The sequence below is a fragment of the Drosophila erecta genome, unplaced genomic scaffold (assembly GCF_003286155.1).
Source record: "Drosophila erecta strain 14021-0224.00,06,07 unplaced genomic scaffold, DereRS2 tig00000092-arrow-pilon, whole genome shotgun sequence".
Classification (NCBI taxonomy): Eukaryota; Metazoa; Arthropoda; class Insecta; order Diptera; family Drosophilidae; genus Drosophila; species Drosophila erecta.
This window is the reverse complement of record NW_020825207.1, coordinates 13,929,172-13,946,870: the sequence shown is the minus strand read 5'-3', so window position 1 is coordinate 13,946,870 and position 17,699 is coordinate 13,929,172. Positions and strand designations below refer to the sequence as shown.

The 17,699-nt window shown below is 44.9% G+C and overlaps 8 protein-coding genes across 8 annotated transcripts; 3 read left to right on the top strand and 5 right to left on the bottom strand.

Annotated features, from left to right (window-relative positions):
- Window positions 1–29: 29 nt before the first annotated feature.
- Window positions 30–3,795, bottom strand: LOC6547106 (methionine--tRNA ligase, cytoplasmic). The gene is made up of 6 exons (XM_001974711.3): window positions 3,555–3,795; window positions 3,347–3,468; window positions 2,435–3,270; window positions 2,271–2,375; window positions 1,063–2,214; window positions 30–1,001 (listed from the first exon to the last, which is right to left on the bottom strand). The coding sequence occupies exons 1-6, from the start codon at window positions 3,655–3,657 to the stop codon at window positions 254–256; spliced, it is 3,066 nt and encodes a 1,021-aa protein (XP_001974747.1). The 5' UTR covers window positions 3,658–3,795; the 3' UTR covers window positions 30–253.
- Window positions 3,796–4,020: 225 nt separating this feature from the next.
- Window positions 4,021–5,135, top strand: LOC6547107 (coiled-coil domain-containing protein 130 homolog). Its single transcript, XM_001974712.3, has one exon. The coding sequence runs from the start codon at window positions 4,140–4,142 to the stop codon at window positions 5,088–5,090; it is 951 nt and encodes a 316-aa protein (XP_001974748.1). The 5' UTR covers window positions 4,021–4,139; the 3' UTR covers window positions 5,091–5,135.
- Window positions 5,088–6,239, bottom strand: LOC6547108 (microtubule-associated protein RP/EB family member 1). The gene is made up of 2 exons (XM_001974713.3): window positions 5,828–6,239; window positions 5,088–5,769 (listed from the first exon to the last, which is right to left on the bottom strand). The coding sequence occupies exons 1-2, from the start codon at window positions 5,955–5,957 to the stop codon at window positions 5,153–5,155; spliced, it is 747 nt and encodes a 248-aa protein (XP_001974749.1). The 5' UTR covers window positions 5,958–6,239; the 3' UTR covers window positions 5,088–5,152.
- Window positions 6,240–6,657: 418 nt separating this feature from the next.
- LOC6547109 (juvenile hormone epoxide hydrolase 1) lies at window positions 6,658–8,356 on the bottom strand. Its single transcript, XM_001974714.3, has 4 exons — window positions 8,079–8,356; window positions 7,816–8,015; window positions 7,551–7,761; window positions 6,658–7,488 (listed from the first exon to the last, which is right to left on the bottom strand). The coding sequence occupies exons 1-4, from the start codon at window positions 8,286–8,288 to the stop codon at window positions 6,685–6,687; spliced, it is 1,425 nt and encodes a 474-aa protein (XP_001974750.1). The 5' UTR covers window positions 8,289–8,356; the 3' UTR covers window positions 6,658–6,684.
- A 615-nt stretch (window positions 8,357–8,971) lies between these two features.
- LOC6547110 (juvenile hormone epoxide hydrolase 1) lies at window positions 8,972–10,999 on the bottom strand. The gene is made up of 4 exons (XM_001974715.3): window positions 10,695–10,999; window positions 10,364–10,563; window positions 10,100–10,307; window positions 8,972–9,890 (listed from the first exon to the last, which is right to left on the bottom strand). Exons 1-4 carry the CDS (start codon window positions 10,890–10,892, stop codon window positions 9,105–9,107), a joined length of 1,392 nt encoding a protein of 463 aa, XP_001974751.1. The 5' UTR covers window positions 10,893–10,999; the 3' UTR covers window positions 8,972–9,104.
- Window positions 11,000–13,225: 2,226 nt separating this feature from the next.
- Window positions 13,226–15,061, bottom strand: LOC6547234 (juvenile hormone epoxide hydrolase 1). The gene is made up of 3 exons (XM_001974716.3): window positions 14,473–15,061; window positions 14,210–14,414; window positions 13,226–14,048 (listed from the first exon to the last, which is right to left on the bottom strand). Exons 1-3 carry the CDS (start codon window positions 14,871–14,873, stop codon window positions 13,248–13,250), a joined length of 1,407 nt encoding a protein of 468 aa, XP_001974752.1. The 5' UTR covers window positions 14,874–15,061; the 3' UTR covers window positions 13,226–13,247.
- Window positions 15,062–15,715: 654 nt separating this feature from the next.
- On the top strand, window positions 15,716–16,211 carry LOC6547235. The gene has a single exon (XM_001974717.3). It carries the CDS (start codon window positions 15,800–15,802, stop codon window positions 16,061–16,063), a length of 264 nt encoding a protein of 87 aa, XP_001974753.1. The 5' UTR covers window positions 15,716–15,799; the 3' UTR covers window positions 16,064–16,211.
- A 619-nt stretch (window positions 16,212–16,830) lies between these two features.
- On the top strand, window positions 16,831–17,536 carry LOC26526612. Its single transcript, XM_015157337.2, has 4 exons — window positions 16,831–17,023; window positions 17,075–17,220; window positions 17,273–17,354; window positions 17,414–17,536. Exons 1-4 carry the CDS (start codon window positions 16,921–16,923, stop codon window positions 17,461–17,463), a joined length of 381 nt encoding a protein of 126 aa, XP_015012823.1. The 5' UTR covers window positions 16,831–16,920; the 3' UTR covers window positions 17,464–17,536.
- Window positions 17,537–17,699: the final 163 nt, after the last annotated feature.

The following is a 17,699-nucleotide window of genomic DNA, read 5'->3' as shown; positions in this document are numbered from 1 at the left end:
AGTATCGAAATTTAAAATTCAATTCCGTTGAAAGTCAATTGTTTTTTTTTATTTTTTCTTCACGAACTCAATAAATTACTAACTGAATATTTAGCCATACTTCAAATAAATACAAAAGTTTGTTAAATGCAAGCGCAAAACTTAAAGGAGATGAACTGTTCCAGTCCGTGACTAAGGATTTGCCATCGAATGCGTGATTAGAATAGTTGAGGAAAAAATGTCCAGCGTGATTATTAGATAGGAAGGGTAAGGTCTACTTCTTCTTCTTTCCCTTGCCCTGTCCACCAGCGGCTGGTGTTCCAGTCAGTGCCGCCATCTGGTTTTTGAGGGACAACAGAATATCAACTTCGGGTTTCCACACGGCTGCATCGCCAGAGGCCTTCAGAGTCCTGACCCTTTCTGCCTGCTGGGCAATTTTGTCCTCCAATGCCTTCACTTGGACAGGATCAGCTGGGGCAGTGGTTGAGGGAGCAGGAGCTACGTTTGCTGCAGGAGCTGCCTTTGCCGCCTTTTGAGCCGCCTCCAGTTGCTTTTTGAGGTCCAGCAGGACATTTACCTCCGGCTGCCATACGGCTTTGTCTTTAGTGCTGCCTTTAAGTTTGCGCACTTTGTCGCCCTGTTCCTGAATAGCCTTATCCAGATCCTGAACTGATTGTGAACCGTTCGAGGGAGCAGGAGCCGTGGCGGGCACGGCGGACGGTGCAGTCTTTTTAGCCTCCTCCAGCTGTTTTTTAAGGTCCAGCAGTTTGGTCACCTCTGGTTGCCACACGGCCTTATCCTTGGTGGTGGCCTTAAGCTGACGCACCTTATCCGCCTGAGCTTGCACGGCTTTCTCTAAATCAGCAGCGCTGGTTTGACTCTGGGCTGCACTCTTTGTGTCCTGAGCTCCGCCATACTTGCCCTTAAGTTCGTCGATGAAGGACTGCTCCAGTTTGGCAAAGAGCGGAGCTGGTTTGCCGATTTTGTGACCAGCGCGGAGTAGCAAAGTGACAAGTGGTTTCCTACGATAGAGAATGTTATAATCTTACTATCCACTTTATCATTCCGTTAAGAGGCACTTACTCAGCATTGAGCGGCGTCTGTTTTGCGTTGAGCTGACCAAACAGAGTCCGGGCCGTAGTTGGCATGTAGGGGAAGAGGAGATTCGCCAAGAGGCAGGCGATGTTGACACAGAGACCAATTATCGTGGATGCTCGCGCCTTTTGATCATCATTGCCCTTGAGTAGGACCCAAGGCTGTTGGCTTTGCATGTATCCATTGCAATGTCGAGAAATGGATAACAGATGACGAATGCCATCCCGAAGTTTGGCCTTCTCCATGGAGTTGATGTAACCGCGCAGCTCTCGGTTTATCAACGCAAGCAGAACCAGTTCATCCTGAGTGGTGACCACTTCGGGAACAGTGCTGTTGAAATTCTTTTCGCAGAAGACCAAGGCGCGGTTCACGAAGTTTCCTAAGTTATTTAGCAGCTCGGAATTGTTTCGGGCAGCCAAATCATTCCAGCTGAAGCTGGAGTCCTGACCTTCAGGCCGCGCAGAGGCCAAGTAGAAACGCCACACATCAGCTGGAATGCCAGTTTCCTGGGCATCGTTGCCAAATACGCCAATACCCCGACTCTTGCTGAACTTGCCGTCCTCATAGTTTAGATACTCGGTTGCCATGATGTGCGATACAAGTGTATGCCTCTTGTTGATGGCCAGTAGGACACTGGGCCACACCACCGAATGGAAGGGCACGTTGTCCTTTGCCATGAACTGGAAGAGTTCGACGTCTGTTCCCTCGGCCGGCTGCCACCACTGCTGGTACTCCTTCGTGTAGCGCTTCGTCATCGACACGTATCCAAATGGAGCATCGAACCAGACGTAAAAGACCTTCTTCTCGAAACCCTCGTGCGGAACAGGAATGCCCCACTTGAGGTCGCGGGTAATGCAACGTGGCTTGAGACCTTCCTTCAACCACGCCCTTGTGATCACCTTGGCGTTATGCGTCCATCCCCCTTCTGACTTATCAACCCACTCCTTGAGTTGTGGTTCCGCCTTTGGCAGATCGATGAACAACTGGTCGGAGGAACGCAGCACTGGAGCACTGTTGCACACCTTACATCTGGGACGGATCAGCTCAGTGGCGTTAACCAGCTTCCCGCACTTGTCGCACTGATCACCACGGGCATCCTCATAGCCACAGCCAGGATGCGGGCAAGTACCCTCTACAAATCTGTAGCAGAATAATAAGTAAGCTTAAGCTTAAAACAGAGTACCATAAATACCCACCGATCAGCCAGGAATCGATCGCACTTTTGGCAAAGCAACTGCTCCACGCTTTCTGTGATTATGTAGCCAGCTTTGAGAACATCCTTAAATGCTTCCTGCACAATGCTGTAGAAAACCAAGCGTTTTTCGATTAGGAAGTCTTTGCTTAAGCCACCAAAACTTACTCTGTTTGCTCTTGGGTTGTGGTACGACCAAAGTAATCAAAGCCAATGCCGAACCAGCGGTATATGGCGTTATGCAGTTCAAAGTACTTGTCGCAGATCTCGCGGGGAGTGAGTTTCTCTGCCAAAGCCTTGTTTTCGGTCGCCGTGCCGTACTCATCCGTGCCGCAAATTAACAGTGTGTTGTAACCAGCAGAACGGGAGTAACGGGCATAGATATCCGCAGACAGAACACAACCAATGATGTTTCCCAAATGTGGCACATTGTTGACATAGGGAAGCGCCGAAGTGATGAGCACGTTACGCTCACCGGGTTTCGGAAGAACAGTTCGCTCCTCCTTGAATTCCTTGGGAGCTGTGTAGGTAAAGGCAGCCTGTGCCGCGCTAATTTCCTCATCCGTAACAGTATCCGCCACCGTTGGCGTGGTATCCACAAGCAGTTTGCTTGCATCCGCCAGACTGAGACGTTTTAATGGTACATGATGCAAACCACCATAGCGATTTGACTGCTGCAGCGCATTAAAGGTGAGATCCTTCAGCGGCTGTTCGGCCAGAACTTCCTGCACTTCGGGAAGGGCTTTCACCCTGCCATACCAATCCCTCAAGCTGTCTACGTTCTGTGCTCCTTTTAGAGTGCCATCTGGGGCAAGAAGCGACCAAACGGCGATGTCGGCTGCGCTGGGCTTGTCGCCAGCCAAGAAGGGCGTGCCTTTCAGGCTGTCGTCCAGCTTCTTGACCAGGGCATTCAACACGGGCAGCGCGTTTGCATCTGCCTTGTGGCCCACAGCCATGTGGTGGGCCAAAGCCGGAGCCAGCAACGTGGCAGACCATTCCAGCCACTGTGGGAAAGCACACGCGGAAATTAGTTTAACCTTTAGGGGTCGTTGCCCAATAAGTAATTTTTGGAAGCCCTACCTCATCGCGCCGCTGCCCCTCGTCCACGAGAAGGTACTTGGCAATGGCTGCCGGCGAGAACAGGCGCAATCCGTTGTCCAGCTCCAAAGTGGGCAGCACTAGCAAGTCCCTGTACTTGGCATCTGCAATAAACAGTAGTTATTGCATCAGAAATGAGTCATTTAAAGGCATTCCCCAGAATTTAAAGGGAATCCGTGGCAGAACTCACCATTTAGGTTAACCAGCTGCACCTGCACCGGCCGTTTGGCGAATCTGGCTAGCATTAGCAGCTGCAAGCCCAGTGGGTTGCCCTCGTTCGTGTAGATTATCATTTTGCCGGGATCGGACGCTAATTCTAATTCAATTTACGTGGCAAAAAGGGTTAAAAATTCAACAAAATTTCGTACGATGCCCACGAGAAACTATTATTTTGGTGATGGGACGAATGGAAAAGCTGTCACGCCGCCTGTGATGTTATCGATTATTTATCCGTTTTATTTTAAGCCGACTGTAGCAATTGATAATATAAATTGGCATTTAAATAACAGGTAACATGGTAAATCTTTAAAACTTATATCTTAAATCTTATATAAGATCAGATCAGATGATATATGACCAATAATAACAAGTTATTAGTGTTTATGGATTAAGCATATGATTTTCTGACGGTTTTTAGGGTTTTCCGAACCACCAGTAGTGCCATCACCAGCAGCTGGAAACAGCTGATTTGACAGAAGTATTTATTTACATTTGAGACCGAAAGTCCGAGCTCATAATTAGTTTATATATTTAGGTAATCCTGCCCACTTAGAAAATGGGTGAACGCAAGGGTCAGAACAAATACTATCCGCCCGACTATGATCCGAAGAAGGGCGGTCTCAACAAGTTCCAGGGCACCCACGCCCTGCGGGAACGGGCCCGCAAGATTCACCTGGGAATCATCATCATCCGTTTTGAGATGCCCTACAATATCTGGTGCGATGGATGCAAGAACCACATCGGCATGGGCGTGCGCTACAATGCCGAGAAGACCAAGGTGGGCATGTACTACACTACGCCGGTTTTTAAGTTTCGGATGAAGTGCCACTTGTGCGACAATCACTTCGAGATCCAGACGGATCCCGGCAATTTGGACTATGTTATTCTTTCTGGGGCTAGGCGGCAAGAAAACCGCTGGGATCCCTTGCAGAACGAGCAAGTTGTACCGGAAACAAAGGAGGTACAAAAACGTCTCTTCGACGATGCCATGTACAAGTTGGAGCATCAAGCCAAGGATGCCAAGGCAGGGGCAGATGCCAAACCTGTGCTCCAGAAGCTAGTGGAGCGCAACATGAGTGTATGGGATGATATCTATATGGCCAATAGTCGCCTACGCGCCGAGTTTCGCCAGCAGAAGAAGGAGATCAAGGGTCAGAATGAGCTGGATCGACAGTTGTTGGCCAAGAGCAGTTTGGACATTGCTCTTCTGCCCGAAACAACACAGGATCGGGATATGGCAGCCCTAATGAAGCTGCAGACCAAGTCAGCTCTGGAACGGGAATCCGAGCAGCGGCTGGAGCTGCTTATGCGTCCAGCGCTTCCGGGGGCAACAGCCACCACTTTTGGGGGACTCAAGCGACAGAAGGCTCTGAATGCCCACCTCCACGTACAGGATCTGGGCATTCGGCGTAGAAAGTTGGACGAAACTGCATCATCAGCCCCGAACGAAAAATCCCTGAGTTTAGTGGGGGACTACTCCTCTTCAGACAATGATTCCAACAGCTGATTTGATAATGCTTTGTTTATAAATAATAAAATAATTATAGAAAACGAGACGTGTAGAATAGCTTAATATAATCCGTCGTTGGTATCCGCAGTTCCACAGTCTTCATCTCCATTATCCTCATTAACTTCAATGGGTTCTTCGTTGATCACACCATCTATCGTTTTGTAGAGCACCGTTTGAATGCGTTTACACAACTCAACTTGCTGGTTGTTGTTGATCATGTCGTTCACCAGATCCTCGACCAGGCGCAGTTTGTTGTAGATTTGATTGCTGGCCTCCATGATATCCTCCCTCTTCAGGCTAAGGGTCTTCATTTCATCAATCAGATCTTTGAGGGCGTCATCATTGGCGTTGACTGGGGATCGCTCCTTGGCGAATTGGCGCGGCTTGATGGGTTTGACCACTGGCGCATTGGCCAGCGACTTAATGTTTTCCAAGCCCGGTGCCTGCGAGTCGAAGAATTTCTTGAACCACTGCAGGAACTCAAAGTTGTCCTGGAAGCGTCCCTTGATCAGTCGATCGATTGGCACCGTTTTGTCCAGTTTCAAGCGATTGAAGGCTTCCTGGAAGAGCCTAAGATTGTGTAGATACTCGTGCTCCAGTTTGGCGGTCATCTTGACACGCTTCAGGTTAATGCAGTTTGGAAAGATCATCTCCATCATCTGGCAGTAGGCAGCACCTGGGGAAGACCATCGAACTCAGCAGCCTTGCAAAATTATCCACCTTATGGGTCTTACCCGAGCACAGCTCCTCGATCTTCTTGAAGTGTCCTTGGACCATGTTGTTCACCCACTGGAGCATATCGTGCCGGGACATATTCTCGGCATTGACGCTGGTTAGTGCCACAGTTAACTTCAAATCAGTCATTTTTTATTGTCTGTCAGAAAATGTCACCCTTTTACTGTTACTAGTTTCTTCCAAGTTTCTTTGTCTTCCAAAAATTTATGGCTAACTTCTTGATCGTGGTATATTAATTGGTTTTGTGCGCGTCTGGACCAGCCTGCACACTTAATTTGAAGCAATAAATAAATTTTTATATGTTCTATATGTTCTTAACAATCTGCACAGTCACTTTAACTCCGATTCCCGATTGTAATGCTCCAGGATCAGGGATGGGAGGTAACTGAATGCGTGTACCTGGCCCTAAAACACGGTACCCTATTTAGTATTTTGTGGTTTCTAAGGTACACCATTTAAAAAATACCGATAATGCTAAAAAATAACTATGTTCCGGGGTTATACATATGTCTGAAAATTGAATCCACTGACTCAATTTTTTATACGAAATAAAAATCATTTGGTTATCATGAATAGCCTGTATGAATAGTACAGTAATGATTCAATGATGTGAATTTCAAAAATTACTAATTAATACAAATTATTAATTTAATAATTATTATATATTTTTATATCAAAGTGTGATATGTGTTTTTATATCATAAAGAGGATATTCCTATTTAAAAATACTGTGTTTCGGGGTACCTAGGAAAAGGGTTTTTGCAGGATTAAAACCAGATAAGTTATCTTTTAAGCTATCGATACCAAATGGCAGCCGTCTTTTTTGAAAAATAATTAAGCCTTTATTGGAAATTATCTACAGTGTCTTAATTTTAAACTTACGTTCCACCGTTTTCACAAAGTCAATAAAGTCCTTGTAGAGAACCTTCGGAACCTCCAGAGCGGCAAAGTGTCCGCCCTTTTTGTGGTAGGTGCTGTGCACGAGGTTCTTGTACTTATCCTTCAGCTGGAAATCCAGGAACTGCATAATGTCACTCTTGAAACGGGCACATCCAGTCGGCACTCGCGTCGGAACGCGCTCCAGGTGCAAGTCCCGCTGTGCCTGGGCATACTGCTCCGCATAGAGACGCTGCGAGGTGGTGATCGAGTTGGTCAGATAATAGATCATCAGGTTGTCCAGCAGGGCATCCATTTTATAGCGCTTCGTGAGTCCTCCGTCCGGCAGAGATCGGTAGCTGGCATTCGTCCACGTGGAGAATTTCTCCAGGATGTAGGCGGCCAAACCCACTGGGTTACCGGTGAGGGCGGCTCCAATGGTGTCCGGCTTGGTGGCCTGGATGTGGAAGTAGCCACTCTCCTCCATTAGGTATCTAAGCTCGTTGGATTTGGGGAAGAAGAAGTCTTCAAAGCCAGAGGGCACAAACAAACTGGGCCAAAATTCGGCCACTAAACCCTTAGCCAGCGACTTGGGACTCAAATTGTTGCACATGTTCGAATGGTAGCCCAGCACGTTATCCGGATATAAGGTAGCAATATTGCTGCCAATGACGCTGCCCCAGTCTCCACCCTGGATAAAGAATTTGTCGTATCCCAAACGCAGCATAAGATTCCTCATCATCACGGCCACCTGAGCGGGACCGAGCCCCTTCCTTGAGGTGCCCTGCAGGATAAGACAAAGATAAGGTCATGACCCTTACGACCTTACGATCAGGCAAAACCCACCTGGGACCAGCCATAACCAGGTAAACTGGGAACCACCACGTTGAAGATGTACTTGTTGTTCTTGTCCAGGTTGGACTGGTATAGCAAATGGATAAGATCGTAGAACTCCCGCACCGATCCCGGCCATCCGTGGAGCAACAACACCGGATAGTGTTGCTTGCCCACTTTGTTGTCATCATAAACCATCAAATGGAGGAAGTGTGTGCGTAGCCTAAAAACCCATTGTTACTATCTGTGGATATGATAAGTGCGCACCTTATCTTACCCCTGAATATCGGTGGTGAAGTGGTTGAACTGCCAAAGGAACACCTCGCGTTCGCGCCAACGCGGCAGGTAGTCATCGCGCCAGTACTCCACGACCTCCCTAAGGTAATCCGTATTAAATCCGTACTCGAAGGCCACACCCTCGAGCGGAGGCGTAAGGCGCAGGGTGCGATTCAGGCGGTCTTTCAGATCATCAATGGTCTGTAGAGGATATATATGTGTTTATATATATATAGCACAAAATGAAGAGATAGACCCACTCACCTTCTCCGGATAACTAAGCCTATTGCCTATCACCTCCGAACTGTTTTTTAAATATGCTTCGTAATCCTTGGGCTCCGCCTCATCGCCCCACCACTCGTGGGGATTCAGCTTTGGCGCAGGCAAGTCCGCCCATAGCTGGGTCACATTCTTGTAGACAAGCCCGCCGCCAATGGCCAGTATCAAGACCAGAATTTTAACAGTGACACCCATCTGTTCCTATCTGCGGTTCCACTCAGACTGCCTCGGATTGCAGCTACGATTCCGACGATTCCCCATATCATTGCGGGCACAGCTCTCGTTTTCCACGCTCACGATGATAAGCGACTTTGAGTGACCACCCTACACCCTACGCCGATCAGTTGGGGCTTATCGCGGGATTACTTTGGACTCGATTCCACTGAGACGGGGTAGCGGCTTTCCACATCGTGGATGACTCGAATGAACCGGCTTCTTTGTTTATTTACTCGACAAAGCTCACATGCCGGTTTTTTGTTTGAAGCTTTTTCGGGGAAAGACCGGAGGGATTGTATGTACCATATAGAGAATGGCGAATTACTCATGTACATATATTTTGCGACGCAGCTGGGCTTCCAGGTGAGGTAAAAAGTACCCTCTATTTTTGCACTCAATGGGCTAGCCTGGTCATGTCTGAGACCTTTGTACCCAAGTAAAGCTGGATGTTCTTTCTATTGAAATATCCCACCCTCATGCCATTTAGCTGAGCAATGAACTAACATAGAACAGGATTCCTTGCAAAGGGTATAGCAATGTCGTCTATAGCCACTGGGTATAGGTTACGTAAGATCGTTCTGAGCTTAGATATATTATATGTATGTACTTATGAAAGCACCGCCACTCGTGTATTCCAAACAAAAACTCTTCAACTTTCGGTATTCAAAGCAGATAAGGCAAATAAAATCATCAAACCGATTTGATTTCATTTTCAAAACAAACAATACATTTTCTTTGAAGAACCACGATGAAAGTGTACAATGGATTCCTATAACTAATGATAAACAAATGCATTTACGAGAAACTAGCTTTCTGGAGAAAAGACACTAGGTCAAAGTACAGCTGCTGGGGCAGCTCAAAAGCGGGAAAGTGACCTCCATCCCGGTGGTGGCTACTGTGCACCAGATTGGGGAACTTGTTGGCCAAAACCGAGTCGGGGACATGCATCATCTCATGGGCGAAACGGGCGCAACCAGCCGGGGCCTGGATGGGCACGGAATCGACGGCCAGGGCAAACTGCGAGGCTACCATTGATTCTGAGTACAGGCGCATGGAGGTGGTAATGGAGTTGGTCACATAATAGATCATCACATTGTCCAGCAGCTGATCGTAGGTGAATCTCTTGGTCAGTCCGCCGTCAGGAAGCGATTTAAATGCCGGATTTGTCCATGTGGAGAACTTCTCCAGAATATAGCTAGCCAGACCAGTTGGATTGTCGATCAAAGCATTGCCGATGGTGTCTGGCTTGGAGGCCTGAATGTGGGCATAGCCCATCTCCTCCAGTATGGTGCTGAACAAGTGGCTCAGTCCCTTGTAGAAGTCCGCATACTGGCTGTCCACATACCAGCTGGGGAAGAAGGAGGCCAGCACCAACTTCAACTGGCCCATGGGGCTGTTGTTTCCGCACATATTGGAATGGTAGCCCAGCACGTTCTCCGGGTAAAGTGAGGCAACATTGGATCCGATTAATGAACCCCAGTCGCCACCCTGCACCAGGAACTTGTCGAATCCCAATCGGAGCATCAGATTGCGCATTACCACCGCCACTTGAGCCACTCCGAATCCAGTTTTTGAAGAGCCCTGAAGTTACAAAAATATTTAATTAGTAGGTAAATGCTGTTTAGTTTTCCAATTTGTGATTTGGGGACGGGGTCTTAAACTTGTCTATATATTAATGTCAAAGTAAGAGATAAGTTTTAGGGCTTATGACTTTGGGAGGTATGAAAGGCGATATATTGAAAATGACTTGCCAAGCAATTTATTGCCCTTCCTTAGAAAACAAATCTAACCTGGGACCATCCAAAGCCGGGCAGACTGGGTGCAATAACCTCGAAGACGTAGTCGCTGTAGTCACTGGGCGTGGTCAGGAGGGGGATGAAGTCGTAGAATTCACGAATCGTTCCCGGCCATCCGTGCATCAGAAGCAGGGGCATAACCTTCTTGGCCTTCTGGTCTTTCACCTGGCTTGGCTTGGCATGAATAAAGTGAATTTTTAAACTGCAAAAATGGAAAAAAATACTATACCATTTCCATAAGTAATGCCGCGCACTCACCCCTGAATCTCCGTTTGGTAGTGATCCAGCTTCTTGAGATACTGCTCCCGTTCGCTCCACTTGGCCAGATATGTATCTCGCCAGTATTTCACCACCTTGGCCAATTCGTTGGCATTGAACCCGTATTGAAATCCCACTCCCTCCAGTGGCGCCTGCGCTTTTAAAGGACGACTCAGCTGGCTGATTAGATCCTCAATAACCTTTGGTAAGAAGAGTAAGGGATTATTACATTTTAAAAATGACTAAGGAATAGATAAGATTTGATTTGATTTTCTCTAAGCTATGAGCATTTACCACATTTATTCAGTAGTTGGTATAGCCATTTATTCACCTCTGGCTGAACGCTGATGTCGAAGGGTAGGATGGTCATGTTCTCCCGATAGCGTTCCTTCAGCGTTGGACCCCAGTATTCGTAGTTGTCCAGATCGGGTCTCTTGCCGGGCGCCGAAAGATCGCGATAGTTATTATAGCCGACGGCCACCAGGATGATCACAGCTGCGACCAGAATCTGCGCCTTGATAGAAGCCATGGCGTGTCTATACTATCTTCTTTATACAATGTGATATATCTGGCGACACCAACTACACAACTGATCGCGTGCGATTGTGGCAACAGTGACACCAATTTAGCCTTTTTCCGGACAGATCTGTCCTGTTTTTTACAGCTTCATCCGGAAAAAATGTCAAACAGCCCTAACCCGGAAATCTGTCATTTTTTAAGTTTTTCTAGCCGGAAATCTGTCCTTCTTTGGCAATGTTACAATATTTAAAATATTATTGGCATAATTCCACATTTTTTTGTTTGCAAACTATGTGGCATCTCTTTAAGCAACATGTTATCGATATTGTGTGTAATCGTATGAATATCGAACTCACTTTGTCAAATTGCCTAAAGGAGAATACAAGCAAAATAATATATAAAAGCAAACATTTTGAGATTTCTGCCAAAATGCCTAAAGAAGGGTAAAGAAGGCGTTTTTTTTCTCAATTTCTCCTTTTTTTCAGAAAAATATTGGCATCCCTGATACAAAGTGCTACTAAATTAATCTCGAGCTGTTAGTAATTAAATAATAATGTATTATTTTGTCATAATTATATTAGTGAGTGAAATAGTGAGGTCTTTAAAGTGAGTAGTAAAAATTGTCTTAAATAAAGCCTGAGGAATGTTTAACTTACTGTCGGAACTCATAGTTATTGCCGCTTTGAATATTTGCTTAGGGAAAATATTTTCTTGTAGCCCTACAATTCCCAACTAGTTCTGGTGAGGACTGTAAGGCATGTCTTCAAATTTAGAGTCGCAAAATAGTTCAAGTCATCTCTCTTACCGGTCGAGCAGTGAATGTAGTGTATGTGTAGTGTATGTACCGGCGTATGTACCGGTGTAGGTATGTATGTATGTGTATGTATGTATGTGTATGTATGTTTGTTTGCATGCATGTATGTATGTATGTATGTATGTATGTATGTATGTATGTATGTATGTATGTATGTATGTATGTATGTATGTATGTATGTATGTATGTATGTATGTATGTATGTATGTATGTATGTATGTATGTATGTATGTATGTATGTATGTATGTATGTATGTATGTATGTATGTATGTATGTATGTATGTATGTATGTATGTATGTATGTATGTATGTATGTATGTATGTATGTATGTATGTATGTATGTATGTATGTATGTATGTATGTATGTATGTATGTATGTATGTATGTATGTATGTATGTATGTATGTATGTATGTATGTATGTATGTATGTATGTATGTATGTATGTATGTATGTATGTATGTATGTATGTATGTATGTATGTATGTATGTATGTATGTATGTATGTATGTATGTATGTATGTATGTATGTATGTATGTATGTATGTATGTATGTATGTATGTATGTATGCATGTATGTATGAATGTATGTATGTATGCATGTATGTATGCATGTATGTATGTATGTATGTATGCATGCATGTATGTATGTATGTGTATGTATGTGTATGTATTTTCAGCCTATGTTTTCCGTTTTTTTTTCTCTATCTGTCCTTTTCAGAAAAATATTCTCATCACTGGTGGGCAAATAAATGAGAATTTCGGCGAGCTTTTGGCAACAATTAGTTTAATAAAATGGTCAAGCAGTTCCATTTAAACTACGAAACTAAAGTGCACATGAAACGAGTTAAATTACACTTAACTAAATACAAAATAAATAGGGTAAATAGAATAAATGATTAAAACTCCAATTACCAACACGACAAGCTTTGATAATTGAAAATCAATAGCATTCAATTAATGACAGCGGATTGGTTACATTCAAAATTATTTGTTTACAATCGTAAAGTAAACTTTACATGAGAGCATTTAAATTAAAAACAAAATATCAAACAAACATATGTCACAACATTTTTCAATGACGGATGGACCAATACGACGGACGGATGGATCAATAATATGTATACTTTATAGGGTCGGAAACGCATCCATCTACCTGTTACATACCTTTCAACGAAACTAGTTTTCCCATTTTACTCTACGAGTAACGTGTATAGAAGTACATATATAGTCGTTCTTATCGACTGATAATCTGGAGATTGCAAAATACTGTTGAATGAAAATTAAGAACTATAAAGAGGAAGATCTACATATTTTAGTAAGTAATGCAGTCGCGACAAAGATGGTTCAATTGACATTTTGACTCCCAGCCATTGCAGTCTAATTGAAAAAATGTTTTGTGACCCATCCCCAAACGATTGTTAAATAATATAGTACTGCAAAAGCGCACATAAAATACATTGGCACATTGTAACGTCAGGTTAGTAGCTTATAAGCTATCTTTATCCAAGCCAAAGTACAAAGATCGTTTGGTAGTATAGTAACACAATTTATTTCCTCTTCTCACCATGGAGGCCAATCTTTGCCACAAAGGCGGTAAAGTCATTGAACAACATGGCCGGCATCTCCAGGGCGGCAAAGTGGCTGCCCTGCTGGAAGTACATCGAATGGGTGAGGTTGGGGAACTTGTCCCTCAGCTGCCAGTCGGTCACCGAGGGCAGATCGAATCGGAAGCGGGCACAGCCCATGGGAACCGGGGACTGCACCCGATCCAGCTGGAGATCCCTGTACTCCTTGGACACGTTCTCCAGATAGAAACGAGCCGCCGTGGTGGCTGAGTTGGTCAGGTAGTAGACCATCAGGTTGTCCAGCACAGTCTCCAAGCCGAAGACCGTAACTATGGCGCCAAAGTCCTGCTGCAGGCCCGGATTCGTGCAGGTCTGGAACTTCTCGAGGATATAGGAGGCCAAAGCCACGGGACTGGAGGTAAGAGCCGCTCCAATCGTATCCGGTTTGGTGGCCTGGATGTGGAAGTAACCGCTCTCCTGCAGCAGCTCCAGCCATTTGTCCCACACGGGGAAGTGATGATCCACAAAGAATCTGGAGGGCAGGTACTTCTCCGGGTAGAAGCTGCCGTAGATTCCCTTCAAAATAGCCAGTGGCGAGTGCAGAACGCACATGTTCGAGTGGTAGCCAATCACGTTCTCCGGATACAAAGTGGCCAAGTTGCTGCCAATGATGCTGCCCCAATCTCCGCCTTGGATGAAGAACTTCTTGTGGCCCAGACGCAGCATCAGGTTTCGCATCACAGTGGCCATTTGGGCGGCATTAAATCCGGGACGAGTTGCAGCCTAAAGTTATAATAATGATCATTACAAATCATCTGGTATCTAATCTCAGTTATGCTAATTATTCTTGTCACATGATTATTTAGAGCACTGATTAATTTTAGAAATTAATCACCTTGCTAGAAAAATGAACTCAATACTTCTTGAAAAGCAATGCCACTCACATCAGACCATCCGTAGCCCACCAGGGAAGGTGCCACGACCTCAAAAGCGTAGTCCGTGATGTTTGAGTGCTTGGTGAGCATGGGTATAAAGTCGAAGAATTCGCGCACCGATCCTGGCCAGCCGTGCAGCAGCAGCAGAGGATACACGTGTTTCGTTTCCTGGGCCTCCTCAGATGCCTTCTCGTGAATGTAGTGAATATTCAAACTGCGGGGCATTACGTATTTAGCATGGCATCCATATGATCAAAGCTGATTCTACCCACCCCTGAATTTCGGTCTTGTACTGCTTGAATGAGTTGAACAGCTCCTGGCGCTCATCCCACTTGGTCAGGTAATTGTCTCGCCAGTACTCCACAAACTGCTCCAGTGCGTAGGTGTTGAATCCGTACTCAAAGGCGATCCCGTCCAGCGGTTCGGTGAGTCTCAGCGTGCGGTTCAGTTCCTTTCGCAGATCATCGATCTCCGATTGGGGCACCTGCAGCGTGAACTCGTAGATCTTCTCATCGGGCACAAAGTCCTTGGCATCGCCAGGACCCCAGTAGGTGTCATCCTTGAACTCCGGCTTGGGCAGGGGCTTGGTCAGATCCGTGAACACCACGTAGCCATAGCCCACCAGGGCACCAAACAGGGCCACAATCAGTCCAAACACAATCAGGCACTTCATTCTGGCCACAGCTGCAATCACCTCCCACTCGTTATGAATTTAAATGAGCCACCTCGTACCTCCCAGCAGAGATAATGGTTAATGGATTCCGAACTCGAATCCGGAACATAGGCGACCGTACGCCCAGAAAGCCGCTAAAGAACTGACTGCCGGCGCATTTACTCATTCCCCAAATTGTCTCGCAAAGCTCTATCGAAATACGCTGTCGCCGTTATATTATATGTTCGTATAATATTTATAAATTCGTTTAGATAGCGCTGGCTATCGCGCACAGTGGTTCAAAATACGCTTTGTCACCTTGATCTTTGCTCTATAAGCGTGGTTATAATGTAGCCTGCTGCCACCTCAAAGGTTAATGGGTTTGGCCTGCTTTTTTGCTTACTTTAGCTATTAGATGCGTTTAGTTAAGTAATTAATACAACAAAATACAAATAAATTAATATTTCCTTAATTAGTGCTGAGCTAATTAGTTGGCTGGTCATTTGGTTAGGTATGGCAGAGCTGTATTTCACTGTATTTTTTCACTATATTATCAATTTATATCTTAGCTGTCTCCGAATGACTCAATACCAAGGTGCACTGCGGTTACTGGGTTAGCTACCCGAGTCTGCACCTTGAATAGCCCATTGATTTTCGACCGAGATAGGGTGACCCATACAGATGTACTTTATGAGACAAGAGCAATGGTGACTTGGGAATAGTGCCAGCTACTTAAAGGCAACCATTATCTTATCGTAGCTCTCCTGGAACTTATTTATTGGTAAGCGCTGCGGCGGCAACTGATCATAAATCTCGGCCCTTCTGCCACTGATGATGTGGCTTCAAACAAAAAGCGGAAAATGAATGAAATGAAGTCTGCCGATCAGAAGGCCACGTGGCTCCTATCACTATCTAAATAGAGTCCTAATGTTTTTATTTCACACTTTATGGCCAATCAAAGCAAGACCATTTGGCTTCTATCCTCAAATGGCCATAAGCTGCAGTGTCATGTGAGCACGGATAAACCTTTGGCCGCACTTCTCAAGCAAAAATACGCCCTGGCACTTGGCGTTTCTTCTGAGCCCCTGATCCTGCTCTTCGATGGGAAGAAAATCCAGGAGGAGGACACATTTGACTCTTTGGCCATGGAGGCTCATGACATCGTAGATGTTTTAGAAGGAAGTGAGTGCACGAAGACCGTGAAAACCTAATAAAGCCAAGTTAATGCAGGCAATGAACTACGAGAGGATAGCAGGCGACATATGCTAGTCATACACTGAAAGAATTCTTGTTGGATACAAATTGTGAAAATGTTTTATTTATAAATGTTTCATTAGTAATAGAAAGACCTCGCCAATACGTACTAGCTTGGGTGCAAACAAATTTATATTTCTGTGTGCATAAAAGGCCGGGGATAATTCGCATAAATTGTAAGGGCACCAGTAATGCTGTCGACATGCAACTATCGAGGGATTCAAGGGGCAAGGAGACTCGAAAAAAACCACAGAAGTGCCGCCAAACATGCAAGACAGCAAAAAGGAGGCGTGGTCGCCGTGGCAAAAACAATGATGTGAAACGTAATTCGAGCGAAATTAACGCAATTACCGTGCCGCAGTCAAAGGACTCAAATTCACTTCCGATGCACTGCAGCGGAAAAACATACAAAAATAAGACTAAAGTTTGTTCGCGTGCCGCAAACAAATCGCATTGATACCTGGAAGCGTGTCAAAGCTGCCACCTCCGGGGGAAATGGAGAGGTTCCTATTCCGGACCCGAATCGCGGACCATTAATGTCGGCTCCGCCGGGCTAATTCCCATTTTATTGAGTGCTCCAGTTACGGCCAAAGTTTGGCACCAACGCTGCCAATGGCAACCGCCTCACCCTCGAAGTGGGGGCGTGGTCTTAATGGTCGCAATTAGTTTTTCATCCAGCTGACACGCACTTGTCGTAAAAGTCCATTGAACCTGACGCTAAATTGATTTCCACTTGGGGAGGGCTTGGAAAAGTTATTCAGCATATTTTACCTATTAAACAAATACTATTTATAGCCAAAAACGTTGGAGAACTATGCCACATCGATCAAGTGAGCGTTGGTTTGTCATCGCAGCTTTGGCTTCATGGAACTTAATGAGTGGTTTCGGGTTCTACGCCTACATTCTGGATTGTTATGGTCAGTAAGTGCACGTTTCGCCAGCCATTTAATGTTTATATTTTTCTCCAGTAAATTATCCACCTGACCACCAGCGAAGGCAGTTCAAATATCACACTTTTGCCGGAACTATTGACAGATATATAGTTATGGGAATTACTGTCGTAATGCTATGCCAGATAGTAGCTTCGATTTTACTGTGCTTCGCACTAGATGAGGTGAGGTTGTATGGTCTGAAAACCTGCCAATAATACTTACTAGTCATTTTAGAAAAATAGAAAATGTCTTATTTACGGAATTTTCATCAGCATGGCTTTTCCATGTGCTTGTCTTCCGGTTTGGCCATTAGCTGGTAAGTCTTTTGAAATCCTGAAAATCTGGTTATATTCTGCTAATTCTGCTTTTTAACAGTCACCCATGTCAGTCTTGTTTTGGTAGTACTGAGTTATTACTTTGAGTAATTTCTAAAAATGTTAAATATGGTATTTAAAAATTTTGAGTTTATAGCAATAGATTTATTTTGACCCAAACCTATATTATAAACTATTTTCTGCCTAAAAGTAGGCCATAAAATGTGTTTGGGGGGTTAATTATTTTAAGAATGCTTATTTGACGTTATTTACTTATATTTATAAAGTAGAAGGACAAATTTAAACGAAAAGAAAAACAGTGAGAGAAATAATAATATAATAAATTA

Coding starts and splice junctions, on each gene's coding strand:
- LOC6547106 (XM_001974711.3), bottom strand. CDS start 3,657: ATGATAATCTACACGAACGAGGGCAACCCACTGGGCTTGCAGCTGCTA. Junction 3,469..3,554: donor GCAGCTGGTTAACCTAAATG/GTGAGTTCTGCC, acceptor TGTTTATTGCAG/ATGCCAAGTACAGGGACTTG. Junction 2,376..2,434: donor ACAACCCAAGAGCAAACAGA/GTAAGTTTTGGT, acceptor GGTTTTCTACAG/CATTGTGCAGGAAGCATTTA.
- LOC6547107 (XM_001974712.3), top strand. CDS start 4,140: ATGGGTGAACGCAAGGGTCAGAACAAATACTATCCGCCCGACTATGAT.
- LOC6547108 (XM_001974713.3), bottom strand. CDS start 5,957: ATGACTGATTTGAAGTTAACTGTGGCACTAACCAGCGTCAATGCCGAG. Junction 5,770..5,827: donor GATCGAGGAGCTGTGCTCGG/GTAAGACCCATA, acceptor GGTCTTCCCCAG/GTGCTGCCTACTGCCAGATG.
- LOC6547109 (XM_001974714.3), bottom strand. CDS start 8,288: ATGGGTGTCACTGTTAAAATTCTGGTCTTGATACTGGCCATTGGCGGC. Junction 8,016..8,078: donor GGCTTAGTTATCCGGAGAAG/GTGAGTGGGTCT, acceptor TATCCTCTACAG/ACCATTGATGATCTGAAAGA. Junction 7,762..7,815: donor TTCACCACCGATATTCAGGG/GTAAGATAAGGT, acceptor ATGGGTTTTTAG/GCTACGCACACACTTCCTCC.
- LOC6547110 (XM_001974715.3), bottom strand. CDS start 10,892: ATGGCTTCTATCAAGGCGCAGATTCTGGTCGCAGCTGTGATCATCCTG. Junction 10,564..10,694: donor ACATCAGCGTTCAGCCAGAG/GTGAATAAATGG, acceptor TTCTTACCAAAG/GTTATTGAGGATCTAATCAG. Junction 10,308..10,363: donor TACCAAACGGAGATTCAGGG/GTGAGTGCGCGG, acceptor CCATTTTTGCAG/TTTAAAAATTCACTTTATTC.
- LOC6547234 (XM_001974716.3), bottom strand. CDS start 14,873: ATGAAGTGCCTGATTGTGTTTGGACTGATTGTGGCCCTGTTTGGTGCC. Junction 14,415..14,472: donor TACAAGACCGAAATTCAGGG/GTGGGTAGAATC, acceptor AATGCCCCGCAG/TTTGAATATTCACTACATTC. Junction 14,049..14,209: donor TGGGCTACGGATGGTCTGAT/GTGAGTGGCATT, acceptor TTATAACTTTAG/GCTGCAACTCGTCCCGGATT.
- LOC6547235 (XM_001974717.3), top strand. CDS start 15,800: ATGGCCAATCAAAGCAAGACCATTTGGCTTCTATCCTCAAATGGCCAT.
- LOC26526612 (XM_015157337.2), top strand. CDS start 16,921: ATGCCACATCGATCAAGTGAGCGTTGGTTTGTCATCGCAGCTTTGGCT. Junction 17,024..17,074: donor CTACATTCTGGATTGTTATG/GTCAGTAAGTGC, acceptor ATTTTTCTCCAG/TAAATTATCCACCTGACCAC. Junction 17,221..17,272: donor TGTGCTTCGCACTAGATGAG/GTGAGGTTGTAT, acceptor TAGTCATTTTAG/AAAAATAGAAAATGTCTTAT.